Source organism: Sceloporus undulatus, chromosome 6 (genome assembly GCF_019175285.1).
Source record: "Sceloporus undulatus isolate JIND9_A2432 ecotype Alabama chromosome 6, SceUnd_v1.1, whole genome shotgun sequence".
NCBI classification, from domain to species: Eukaryota; Metazoa; Chordata; class Lepidosauria; order Squamata; family Phrynosomatidae; genus Sceloporus; species Sceloporus undulatus.
In genome coordinates, this window is record NC_056527.1 from 169,408,051 (window position 1) to 169,421,474 (window position 13,424).

The 13,424-nt window shown below is 50.6% G+C and overlaps 1 protein-coding gene across 5 annotated transcripts in view; it reads left to right on the forward strand.

The window, feature by feature from the left end:
* The window catches only part of ADAMTS7 (ADAM metallopeptidase with thrombospondin type 1 motif 7), a 36,093-nt gene that overhangs the window by 18,943 nt on the left and 3,726 nt on the right, over positions 1-13,424 (forward strand). For 3 of the 5 annotated variants that reach the window (XM_042472690.1, XM_042472692.1, XM_042472691.1), the window contains exons 16-23: positions 409-550; positions 6,457-6,583; positions 7,053-7,266; positions 9,397-11,106; positions 11,839-11,991; positions 12,240-12,413; positions 12,855-13,001; positions 13,189-13,348. In XM_042472690.1, coding sequence (XP_042328624.1) covers positions 409-550; positions 6,457-6,583; positions 7,053-7,266; positions 9,397-11,106; positions 11,839-11,991; positions 12,240-12,413; positions 12,855-13,001; positions 13,189-13,348 — 2,827 coding nt within the window. Of the gene's footprint in view, positions 1-408; positions 551-6,456; positions 6,584-7,052; positions 7,267-9,396; positions 11,107-11,838; positions 11,992-12,239; positions 12,414-12,854; positions 13,002-13,188; positions 13,361-13,424 lie in introns of those variants that run through there. The other 2 variants (XR_006104490.1, XM_042472693.1) reach the window with 2 other exon arrangements.

The window sequence follows — 13,424 nt, forward strand, 5'->3', positions numbered from 1 at the left end:
ATCCACGATCCCCTAGTTTGACCTTGTCCAACGCATCCACAGTCATCTCTCTGCCAGTAGAGTAAGGTCTCTTTCATTGGATGCCACTGACCAGTTACAGCGGAGTGGGCAAGTTCATTCATTTCCTGCTGCTTCATAGTCAGGTCAGTACATCGTCTCAGTGACCAACTGGAGAATGCCAGGGTCCCTCATACAAATCTGATAGATCTGTAAGAATGACTTAAGAACTTAAGACTAAAGAATGACTGTGTAGCATTGCTGACGTGGCTCTTAAGAGACTTGGAGACCATTCTTCTGGTGGAGGTTCTCTTGGTTGAATGTCACATCCTCACTACCCCAGAGACAGACAGGCGCTTTTTGTCCAGCTGGATTCTCCATTGATGTAACTGATGCATTTTTCCCCCTCAGCTCCTGTTCCAGGAGAAGAACCCAGGCGTCCGCTATCAGTACACCATTCAGAGGGAATCTGAGAATAAGAATGAGATTGCTCCCACCCAGTTCTTCTGGCAGTACGGACCATGGACCAAATGCACTGCCACCTGCGGGACAGGTAATGACACCGGCCTCCTTGCCTGTGGGGCCTTGGGCACCTTTGTCTCCCTCTCTCCTGTTGTGCTTCTCCGTTCTCAGGAGCAAGAGAGGAATTGGGGGGGGGGGGGTAAGGCCGGGCTCAGTCCCTGCTTTATCAGCTCCTGGCTCACAGCAGCCAAGGGCAGCCTGGCTCCTCCATGAGTCTGGGTGGAAGAGTCCCCGGTTTGGATCTTGTCTGAGCCTTGAATTGCTGGAGGGAAGATTTTAATTTAGAGATTCCATCTGAACATTAGGAGGAACTTCCTGAGAGTAAGGGCTGTTCGACAGTGGAATGCACTTCCTCGGAAGGTGATAGAGTCTCCTTCCTTGGAGGTCTTTAAACAGAGGCTGGATGGCCATCTGTCAGGGATGCTTTGATCTGGATTTCCTGCATGGCAGAAGGGGGTTGGACTGGATGGCCCTAGTGGTCTCTTCCAACTCTACGATTCTATGATTCTATGATTATGCAGGGAATGTCTCCCTCACTCCCACCCCCTTATCTTTGAAGCTGCAGGATGAGAAGGCCGATGGGTTGAGGGAAGGGAGGTGGAGTGGGCACAGCTGTGGACAGCCCCATTGGCCATAATGGGTGCTCATGTCACAGATGCTGATCTGTGGATGCCTTTAAGTCTTAGCTGACCTCCTCCTACTAGAGGCTGGCTCTGCATAACTGCATGGGGGTGTGTATGGACTGATGGACACGTGTGTGTTTGCACAGCTGTGTGTGGTCTCTTCTCTGGCCACCAGCTGCTTGAGGCCTCTATGAAAACAGACCACTTGGAAAACCTAAGGCAGGAAGCTTTGGCTCCGTTCTTGGACATGCCAAGCAACCCCTTGTCTCACCATGGGAAAACGGAGAAGCACTCAGCCCCCAGGGGGGAAAAGATGCTTACTCGAGAGGAGGTGAGTTTGTGAAAGCAAGAGACCAAGAAGAAATGAACACTGCATGTTCTCCTTGCTGGGCTCTGAACCCACTATCCCCTTGGGCTCCTGCCTGGAGTGGCAGCAGGCAAGTGCATTTCCTTCTTTGCTGTCTGGCTTTGAAAGCATTGCCTTCCAAAGAAAAACTCCAGGTGGCCTCTCCATTTTCTCAGGTGTTTTCTGTTTTCACAAACCCCTGAAAGTTCATTAGGATATATGTGTCCAGCAGTGTGAAGGGGGACCTTGCCATGAGCCTCCATACACATGCAGACCTTACAGTGTGCACACTCCTTACTGCATGTATCAACTTTGTTTTTCCACATTCCAAGTTCAAGTTCACTGCTCTAGCCAAAGGCCACAACAATCCTTTTTCCAGCTGACAAACTCTTCCTTGTAAAGACATCCCTCGTCACCCTCCACCTTGAGCATCATACTCGTACAGCTGAGAAATTCAGTGCAAGATCCGTCGGTCCCTCACAACATAGACCTGCAGTTCCCTGCAGCTGGAGCTACGGAGATGGGAAGGCAGCTGCTTTCTGGAGGGTCTACATTCAGAAATCAGAAGAAGTCTAGGACTCAGAAGGGCAGAGTGGATTCAGTCCTGAAAGCCCTGGCTCTTCCCTGAGCTTGCAAGAGCTGAGTGGGGCTGTTAAGAATGGTGTCTCTTGCAGGTCCCTCATTCAGAGGATCTCAGTGAGTTGAAGCCATCTTGATGGCACATGAGAGAAGCTCACATCTTCAGGGGTGCTCCCATGTCATCTGCTAGCTTCCTGTGACCTGGTAGCCAGCTCCATTTGCCAGATGCCCCCCTTCCATCTGTCCACTCATCCTTTGTGCTTCCCCACTTTCTTTTCTGGGCTGCCAAAATATCCCGAGAGAGCATCCATTTTGTTGCATTCCAAGAGCCCTGCTGTGCTCCTCTGTGGGTTCATTGCTCCAAGATGTAAACCGGCAACATTCTTTTTGGTGTGTGAGTGGGGAGGGAGACTGTTATCATTTTTCAGCTGCACCTCTCTACCACATTTTTGTCAAGACATGAAAATGGAAAACAGTGAACAGTTTAAACTACAGTAAATGCTGTGAACTGGGGTGGGGGAGCATTCTGCTCCTGGTCTCACCCTCTTATTCAGCTTGTTGAGATGGACGGAGAGGAAAATGGTGGCCCATGGAAGGGCCCAGTTTGCTTGCCTTTTTGCCAGAAAAAGGAAAGGTGGGGAAGGGCTGCTCTCTCTCTTTCAGGCGATTTCTTTATGAACCTGGTAGGGAGCCAAGATTGTTGACTAGCTGAGCCGCTTCTTGGGCTCCTTGCCAAAGTGTAAGGCTGCCAGAAGCATATCAGATCCTGCGTTGGATGCCCAGAGGGAATTGCCCTGCATCCCTGCCAGCCAGCTCCAGCCTCCTGTAAGCCCCGCAGGGGGTGGGCGGCTGCTGGCGCTTCCCTTTTGCTGGGCCAGCCTATGCCCCACACGTGTGCCTCCCCTCCTGCTGCTTCTTTGGCCGTCTGAGGAGGAATTCTGGAGGGAGGGAGGGAAGGAGAGTGCTTGGCAAGACATGCCTCCCGAGAAAAGCAGCTGCAGCTTGCACAGAAGGAAGTTAAGAGGTGCAGCATGGAGGATCCAGCAGAAAGCAGGGTCCTCTCTCCTCTGGGAAGGGATTTTGGTTGTCACGGCCCCATCCTGGTGCACCTCATATCAAAAGGGGCAGTGAATCAACTCTGGGCTCTTTAGAATGAATTTCAACAGACCTCTCCGAAGATGCTATGTCCGTGCCCCAAAGACACTGGAGCATTTCCAAGACACAGGGTCCCCTTTGTGTCATACATAGGTGACTCATTCTAGCAAGTGGTGAAGTGACACAAAAATAAGCACTTTGCAAAACACAAGAGGCAGTTGCACAACAAGCTTCATCTGTGAGAACCCCCATGATCCATATAGCAGCTTCCATGAAACCAATGGCCTGATCCTTTCTGCAGTGTGGCACGTTTGTTCATCGCCTGCTGGAACTGTTTCCCCTGTAAATCCTTCCTGTTGCTTGACTATCAAAACAACAACAGTGTTTTCGAAAAGCCAAGGACAATCCCACCACTACCTACATCTGGATTTCCCCAGCATGCCCCATTCTTGTTCTTCCCATCTGGCGCTGTGGACAAAAGGCTCTTTCCACACTTCCACGCAGGAGGGCTGCTCTCCGACTGTCGCCTTCTTCTTTCCATGGCACCTGCCCAGAAGGCCTTGGTGCCGCTGTGCTGTGTCTCTGAGACACTGCTGTAAAAGAAGGCAGGAGAGATCAAGGAAAGCCGGCCTCTGAGGCAGCTGCCCAGCCAGCCGGTATTGTCCTTGGGAAGGTCGCCCTTCCATGGTTGTTCCTGGTTCTCACATCTCAGATCCTTCCTGCTTGAAACCAGCAAAGACAGCGGAGCCCCAGTGGACCCTCCTGACCAGACAGAGCTTGGATGTAATGCGTAAACTGGTGAACGGGTCTTCGGTGTCAATGGAGTGATGAGTCCATTCTGGGGTTTATCAACCTAACTTCCCCCACAGGATTGTTGTGAAGATGGAAAAAGAGGGGAGGCTGCCTGTGCTGTTTTCCTTGGGTTTGCTTTTGGGGGCCGGCTGTCAGCACATCCACTGGGCTCCTTTTGGGCTTTAGCGATCAGTTTCCAGGTGTCTTTTCCCCAGCCTCATGGAGTTCCCTCCACTTGACAGCGACGGCCTTCTTCGTGGCACAATGGCACCCTTGTTCCCTCAGACAATCTGTGGCATTGTGCATGGCCAGCCCAGGACCTGCCCAGCCAAAAACTGGCTCTCTGAGAGTCCCATTAACTAGGCAACTGCTATTGTGAGCAGGCGTCACTGTTGAAAATGAAAAAGGTTGATAAATTGCAGTGTTTTATTTTTAAATAAAGCAATGCCTCCTCTTTTTTAAAAAAGAAAAGCTTGGATTTACCCTCCTCTCTTGTTAGTTGACTGGAAAAGCTCAGGGAGGAACGGTCAGTTTCCAAAATGGAGCTTTTGGGTTTTGCCTTTGCTGGCTGGCTCCTTTCTCTGCCTCCAGCCCCGCCTTTGCAAGGATTCTGTTACAAGGAATGGGTTTTATTCATCCAAGACAGTCAGCATTATTCTGCATTATTTTCAGCAGGGCAGCAACCCAGCCCCTTCTTGAGGAGAGGAGGGGGGCCTTAAAAATAGCCCAGCTGGGAAAGAAGTCAGCAGCTTGCTAACAAAAGAGGCGGCCAGACAAAGAGACCCCTTTGTTTCTTCTTGGGTGATCCCTGCTGTGTGTGGGGGGGGTGTATGTGTGTGTGTGTGTGTCTTGGCACACTGTGGGTTCAACTTGACCCTTGCTGAACCGCTGCGCACAGCCCCTCTGCCTCTGCAATGGCTGCGCTCTGTGCTTCCTTAATTACCACATTCCAGACCCCTTCTATCTCTTGCTGACCCCCCAATGGGAATGGGAGGGAGCTCACTGGGGTGAGGAATGCTCAGGCCTGCCTGTGGCTTTGGAAAGCCAAATCTTCAGATTAACCCCAAAAAAGGTCCTTCCATTTGGGTCGTTGGGCTGGCGCCCTGTGCAGGAGAGAGAGAGATGGGACAGAGTTTTTGTATGTCTTTCCCGGGTACCATTGGACATTAGTGTGCAGTTGGGGGTGGGGAAAATGTGTGTAACTGGAAAACCAATAATGTGCAGTTGGGGAAAGTTGGCTTGTGAAGGCCAGAATCTTTTTGGCGACCCCCACAGGCAAAAGTTGCACTATGCGTGCCGAGTGATTGTTTTTGGGAAATGCATGACTCCATCTGATGGAGGCAGGAGTGGAGCTCTGCATATTGCCTCTGCGCATTGCACGTTATGCCATGACGTGACAGCTGTGCTCATTCACTATTTCTCATACATTGCACTACAGTGGTATTCAGCAGGGAGTCTGCATAACACAAGCATAACTCCACTGGCAGGTATTTACATTGTGCTGAGACACTTCCACCCACAGTGTTTATTCAGCACTTAAATGGCAGGGAGGGTTGATGTTCTTGTTGTGTGCAAGTCATTTCTTATGGCAAACCTAAGGCTTAAGTCATCATGGGGTTTTCCTGGCAGTATTTGTCCAGAGATTTGCTTTTGCCTTTCCCTGAGGCTGAGAGACAGTGACTTGCCCAAGTCCACCCAGATTCAAACCCTGGTCTCCAGAGTCATAGTCCAATACTTAAACCACTATACCACCCTCACAGGGAGGGTCCATGCATGCAAATCAGCACTTGGCTTCAAAGAAAACTGCCACATCCTCTGGAAATGCCTTCTCCTTTCTGGCCACCAGAATTTCCTCCTTTTCCCTTTCATCTTTGGCCACCGTCCTTGTTTTGCCCTTAAAATGCCCCTGGAGAAGTTCCTTTACTTTTGTGTTTTAGGCCACTCTTGCTTCCTGCGTTTCTTTCTTTGCAGCCAGTGCAGAGCATCTGTCTTCAGGTCTCTTCCTGAAACCCTGTTTGACTGCAGGATAAAATAGGCTGGTTTTAAGTTATGAGATGCATTTATCAGCAATCAGAAGTCCATCTCTGATGACAGGCTGGTTTTAGCAGCATAGATTGATGGAGGCAGTAAGAGTAATGGCCCTTGCACTTGTGTGAGAAGCAGCATTCAGTTGGAGCCATTGGGTTTTTGCCCTGTTAGTTAACAAATGGAGGGTGAATCATAAATGAATTGTAGCTTGTGGATAAGCAGAGAAGAGCTGCTGGTTCTGTGGAGAGTTTGCCACTGATACAAGAGAAGTGTGTGTGCAACCTGTCCCCATGAAAACCCCATGAGAATATGAAGCCCTTCCTGCCACCCAGAGGTGACCCATGAAAACTGGGGGCTCAGGGCAGCCACCTGAGATCCAGTTACCCAAGGAGCCACTTGTGTACTTGGCCTTTGGCACACCTAATAGTGGTCAGTGTGACTGACCTTCTGCCATCCTTTCCTTCTCTCCCGCAGGGGTTCAAAGGCAGGTTGTGCGCTGTGTGGAGATCATAGCTGGGGTCGTGGAAGAGCGGTACTGCAAGGGGCTCATCCGGCCAGATGACAAGCAGAGGAGCTGCAGTGAGGAACCCTGTCCGGCCAGGTCAGCACTCTCTTAATCCAGCACTCTCTTAATCCAGTCTGCCAACCCTGAGAGGAGTCTGAGGTGTCCCTGATGTGCAGGCTGGCTGGGGGATTTATTGTCCTCCACTCCAAAAAAGTACTTTTCCAAAGCTCTTCTCTGGAATTGTGGTGGTGTTATTAAAGATTATTGTCATGCAATAAACACTGCTAACAAAGATTATCATGATAAAATAAATATAAGGAAAAAGAAATAAAGCCTAGTCTTATATTAAGTACCTTTACTTACTAATACTTCTGCATAAGCAAATACATAGTTTAGTAGAAGAGAGAGAAGGAAGAAGCGGGGATGGCTGCAGATTGGAGTGCAGGAGGAAAAGAGCAGGTGTGGCAATGCAAACAACCAGGAATATTGTAGATATGGAAACCAACAGTCAGGTGCCCCAAGGCATACCCATGAGCCCTGCTTAACTCCTGCTCTTCCCCTTCAGGTGGTGGACAGGTGAATGGCAGGCATGTTCTGCTACTTGCGGAGACACCGGACTGACCAAGAGAACAGTGCTCTGCATCCAGAGTGTGGGCCTGGATGAACAGAAGGCCCTGCAGCCCATCAGCTGCCAGAACCTCCCCAAGCCGGACGCCACGGCTCCCTGCAACCGAGAGGTCTCCTGCCCTGCCAAGTGGGTCATGGGCAACTGGTCTGAGGTAAGAGAACCCAAGAGCAGTTACTTTTACTTCTTTCACATTTGCAAGCAGGAGCTTGTATGTCCTTTGGTGTTGTTCCAAGGTTTAGCCCAAGATGCTGAACACTGTTCCCCAAATAGCTTCACCACTTTGGACTAGAGCTCACAATAGATTCATGGAAGTCACCACATCATGGATTGTGACATGACATGACCCATGGACCTGGGAGCCACCCAGCTCCCACTGGTGTGTGTGTGTGTGTGTGTGTGTGTGTGTGTGTGTGTGTGTGCCTTCAAGTCACTTGTTGACTTATGGCAACTACAAGAACTTCAGAGAGTTTTCTTAATCAAGGAATATTCAGAGATGGTTTTGCCCATTTCTTCCTTTGAAACAGAGCCTTCAGCTTAGCCGCGGAACGAATTAATTTCGTAACCCGAGGCACCACTGTATTCCTTGGTGGTCCTCCATCCAATTTACAAGCCAGAAAAAACTTGAGTTGGTACTTCTGATGGTGATGGCTCATTTTGGTGGCTCCGATAAGGCCGTTTACGTGTAACTTTTGAATGTTTACTAGCAGCTCTTACTCGGTGGACCAATACAGTGGTTTGCTTTGCCTGTCTACCTTGCTACTCCCCCTGGCCAGTAGTTAGAGGAAATTCTGTTATTTTTACATGGTGCCTCTGCAAAAATATTGAGAACTGGAGTGTTTTGGGAGGCAAGATTAAAATGCAAGACCCCGAGGGGAGGGGGTCGCTCGGAGGAGAAACAAGGGCTGTTTTCAGATGCTGTTGTGGGTCTCTAAAGTGCAATGACCCAGAGGAGAAAGCTCCCCCTTCTCCCGCCCCACAGCGGACCCTGGGAAGGGGGGTAGAGCTGACAACCTTCTCCCACCCTCTTTTGCCTTGGACTGGATTTGGCGGGGGGTCTTCCTTGCCCCCCAGGGCTGAGGCTTAATCTCTGGGCTTCTCTTTAATCAGTTGAAATGCCTTCTTGCACAAGGGAGAGGCATTCATGTCCTCTTGAAGAATGAAGGCGGTAAAATGCATTTTTTTAAAGATATGTGGGTTGTTTTGAGGCTGCATAAAGGTCAGAGAATTTCTTATCTGCTTTCTTCTCAAGAAATGAGCTTCTTTGTGCTTTGTTTCCTCCAGCTTGCAACCCCATCCTTGCATTCTTTCCTCAGCTAGGAATCGGTCTCACGCAGAGGGTGTCACTTTGTAGAAACCGAAAATGCAGATGGCCGAGTCAGTCACTGGGCACCCAAGTGCCCACCTGAATTATTGGTTGGTTTAATCACCTGCCTGCTTGCCAGCCAGCCAGAAAAGGATGCTCAAGGCAGCTAACACGACAACAATGTAATTTGAATAAAAAGTGCAACCATTGAAACAGTGACAGCCCAATTTAGGCTTGTTTGTTTGTTTGTTTTTAAAAGCATCCAAACAGGCCTAAATACCCAAAAGGTACTGGGAGCTAAGCAGCGTCAGTCCTGGTTAGTCCTTGCAAGGGAGACCACCAACTAATATCAGGTGCTGTGGGCTCTGTATGACAGGAAGAAATTGTCAAAACCACCTCTGAGTAATCTCTGCCTAAGAAACCCCTATGAAATTCATGGGGTCACCATAGTTGTGAGGTGTGGTGAAGGTTTGCATTTAAGGTTGGGCAGCTGTGAAGGGGTGCAGGCCATCTCTCCCCCCGCATGCACACATGGGCACTGCTGACATGCCCAGAAGTCATGTTACTGTGGGTTTTATTTTCAGCCAGTGGACTATTAATTTGGAGCATCTCCTAAAGGGAATTTCATGGGCCATAAAACTGGGTTCCACTGCAGGCCCTTGGGTCTATTTTCCACCCTCCCGAGTGTGTGCATGTATATACACTGAGAGAGACCCTCATGATGATATTGAAAAGAATAAGAAGCCTTAATTTTGATATTTTTCCTGTGCCTTTTCTGCACAGACGCACATAGACCCTTTGAAACTATTATTGAATGGTAAGTTGGCATATGGGTAAATCCCATGGATTCCATGGCCCTACTCTAGTCAGGACTGGCACGGGATTTGGGCCCCCATTCCCCAACTGGTGTGTGTCCAATCAATAGGTGTACACTCTGCCAGTGTCTCCCTCGCACATTACTTTCTCTTGCCTTTTTAGTGCTCAGTCACCTGTGGGAGTGGAGCACAAAGACGGCCCGTTTACTGCCCCCGTGATGCCAGAGCCAGCTGCGACCTCTTGCAAAAGCCAACATCTGAAATTGCCTGTTCGTTGCCACCCTGCCAGAATCGGGTAGAAAACGCCATTCCGGACTGGTCTGGTAGCGGTTCCTCCAGCCGGGAACTATACAACGAGATCAATTTCATCCCTGACCATCACATGCCCAAATTGAGCCCTTCCTTGCCCAGATCGGAAGACCTCAACATCATCACGGAGGAAGACTTTTCATCCCCCAATAACAATAAAAAGGGGAATGTGTTTGTGGATGATTTTTACTATGATTATAACTTTATCAATTTCCATGAAGACCTGTCTTACGACCCAATCGGTGAAGAAGATAGTAGGAGAAGAGAGGAGATTCCAGATGTTGGGGAAAAGACTGTTAACCATAGAAAGGAGGATTCTCCAGAAAGCCACCCCACTTTTTTCCAGACTGTGAAGCCAGAAGAGAGAATGAAGAACAGAAGTTTGCAACCTCCAGCTACCAAGCAAAACAATAAAGAAGAACCTGTTAAGGTTGAGGAGAGCAGTACTCATGTCAATTTGCCAGATTCCCTTGGTTCTGTTGTTGATTCCTCAGTCATTCCAGGGCAAAGGGAAGGCACCCATGTGCCCCTCCTGGAAGATTATCCGTCCCCTTCAGCAGCCGCAAGACATTTCCCTGACAGCAAGAGCGATCATCCATCCACCAAAGAGACTCATGAAAACCTTTCCACCAGCAGACTTTCCAAAGAAAATGTGGTGTCTCCAACCTCCTTTCCTTCCTTGGCAATTCTGACTCCAAGGATGCCTTCTGGCAAGGACAATGAGAATGAGTCTGCCACGTCACATCTTGACACCAGGATCCAAGATCCCAGGAGCTCAACATTTCCTGGTCAAGGCAACAGCTTGTGGAAGACAACCGAAGGAAGCAAGGAAGAGCCAAGTTATACTGCTAGGGCCCCTGCTAATGCTGGAGATGACTCAGGTACTGCTCACAAAATGACAGATGTCCAGATCGGTTCAGTCACAACAGTGGACCCAAGAACAAGTTGGTGGCCTTTCCAAGACTTCTATCAGCTGACACATTCTGCAGAAACCACCCCTGCCATATCTGTCCAGAACACGAAAGAGACTAGCAGAGGCCCTGATAACAACATGAATCTACACAGTTCAGAAAACAACATGACGCACTATGTGGCAGGCGCACAGGACTGGCAGCGTAATCCTTCTGGCGCCTTGGAGCCCACAGATGCACTGCCTGGCACAGCTGACCATCCTGGCCAGGTGCCTCTCCTCACTTCTGCAAATGGGCTACCTGGAGCCCAGAGACAGAGGCTCCCATCTCACAGCCCAAACTCAATGAGGCTGCAGCCGTCTGCTGAGCCAACAACTCTGGAGCAGGTCTCAACGTCCTCTAGTTCTTTTCTTTCTATGCCAGCTGCCCCAAGGTGGAAGGAATCCAGTGAGATTAAGACAGACGTGGACAGTATGGATCTCAGGGGCAGAAACAAAGGTTCACCCAGTGAAGTCAACTGGGACTTTGCTGGTCCCCATGGAAGACTTGGGCCCAGTGTTACAACTGCAAAGCAAGTGGTATCCCCTGTGGCACCATCTCCTATTGTGGCAGCTGCTTTCAATGCCAGCTGGGAAGCTGGAAACTGGAGTGAGGCAAGTTCTATGGTGGGAAGCCAGGGCCTCCTCCTTCCTCCGGGAAATTCCCCACCCCAAATCCTCTTGAGATCCAGCCCTACATAATACTGGTGCTGAAGAACTCTAGGTTTAGGGGTGGGAGTCAAGGGGTCCAGACTGATGGAGGGAGGGCAGAATGGTGCCCTCCTGTCTTTGTAGGCATACCAGAGTCCATCGCACCATCCAGGGGAACAACTCTGTCAGGAAGTCCAGGAGACAAAGAATCCAACCAACTTGTGCCAGGGACCAGTCATGGAAGAGCAATATTCCACCAGGATTATGGCTTCTGCCTGGCGTCTCTTACTTCATCAGAGTCTTCTGTCTCCCCCAGTGCCAGGTCTCCATCTGCTCATTCCTCCTGAAGCTGAGTCCACAGCTTTTAAGAGCCTATAAGCCTCTGAAGGTTCTCATGTCATACTGGGGTCTACAGATGGTTGAAAGTGCATAGGAAGACCTTCTCTTGACCCTTGGGGTGGGGTCTGAGCTCTCTTCAACCAGCACCAACCTCTCTCTCGCCTATGGTGACTCTGGGAGATTTTGCAGTCCACGTGGGAAGGGGAAGGAGTGTCACAGAGCAGCAGCAGGTCTTAGGGGCTGGTCCCTTAGAGGTGGGAGTCAAGAGGGTCTCAGTTTTTTCCCTGCTTGGAGTCCCTGGGTCCCACTGCCTTCTCTGGGGCTCAGCCAAGTGTCTCTGGTTCCTCTTGATCCTAGTGCTCCACCACCTGTGGCCTGGGAGCCATCTGGAGGGCTGTGAGCTGCAGCACTGGAAGAGAGGATGACTGCACCGCAGCCAGAAAGCCTGTTCCAGCCCGAAGGTGCTACCTGAGGCCATGTTCCACTTGGCGTATGGGAAATTGGAGCAAGGTAGGCAATGACATCCAAGGCAGGGCTGGGAATGTTTAGAGGACAGCTCCCAGCATTCTACCTCAGTGTTGGACATCCTTGCTATTAGGGCTGCTGGGAATTGCAGGGGCAGTGGGCTCAGCAACTGCCCAGCCAGAGAGCAAGAGGCCTCCTCTTGAGAAAGCAGTCCACCAGGGATGGAAGGAATGAGGGATGGGGGCTGGACTTTCCTGGTGCACCCGTTGAGCCTTGCTCTCTGCCTCCCACAGTGCTCCAGGGCTTGTGGAGGTGGAATGAAGGTCCGGGACGTCCAGTGCATCGACACCCGAGACCAGCGGCCCCTTCGCCCCTTCCACTGCCAGGCCATCCCTTCTAAGCCGCCATCGCAGATGCCCTGCCAGACCAACCCATGCCTCGGCTGGTACACATCTGCCTGGAGAGAGGTGGGCTAGGGCTGGGTGGGAGGTGGGTTCTGGGCTGCCCTAGACTTCAGTGGGAGCAGGTGGCTCAGATGTCATGGGAATCCTCTCCAGCCTTTAGTATTAACTCGAAATGAGCCTTTCAAGGTGCTAAACTCTTTTCTTCTCCCCAAAAATACATTCACCACCTCAGATCCCTCTTTAAAGAACTCACTGCCCTGCCGACATGGGGGCCTTCTCCTGGGAGTCTCAGGGGACTCACCCCAGTTCTGATCAAGGCTTGTGTGGGTCACACCCTTTGGGGTGAAGTTTCACTTCCTATAATTGATTTTTAGTTTATTTTCACCACCACCTGGAATGAAAAAGCAAACCTGAAGTGGGAATAATGGTCCCACCACCATCCATCCTAGTAGATTCCCAGGTGTCTGCTTTTTCTTGACGGTGGCCTGCCTCTTTCCTGGCTAGTGCTCTGAGCTGTGTGGAGGAGGAGAGCAGGAGCGCCTGGTCACGTGTCCTGAATTTGGGAGGTGTGACGAAGCCCTCCGGCCGAACAACACAAGGCCTTGCAACATCCATCCATGCACCAAGTGGACGGTGGGACCCTGGGGCCAGGTAAGCCTGCCTTTGAGGTCAACGGCGTGGCTTGGTGGAATTCCTGACGGGAATGATTCCAGAACGGGGCTTCCCATTTGTGGGTGGATTGGAGGGTTACCTTTGGAAAGAGAGTGTCCCTTCCAAGGCTTATCACATGGGGATGCTGCAGTTTGGTGCTCAGAGCCATACTCTTTTTTGCCCTCAGTGCACGGCCACGTGTGGCGGGGGCATCCAGAGGAGGCAAGTGAAGTGTGTGAACACCAAGACAGGGGAGGCGGAAGAAGACCGGAGCCGGTGCGGACATGAGCGCTGGCCAGAGAACATCCAGAAATGCAACCCTCAGGACTGTAGTCTAACCGAGTCAGGTACTGTAGGTGACAGTGGATGGGGCCATGGGGTAATGCTTGTTTTTTGAATTGAATCACCTCAAGTCAGGGATCA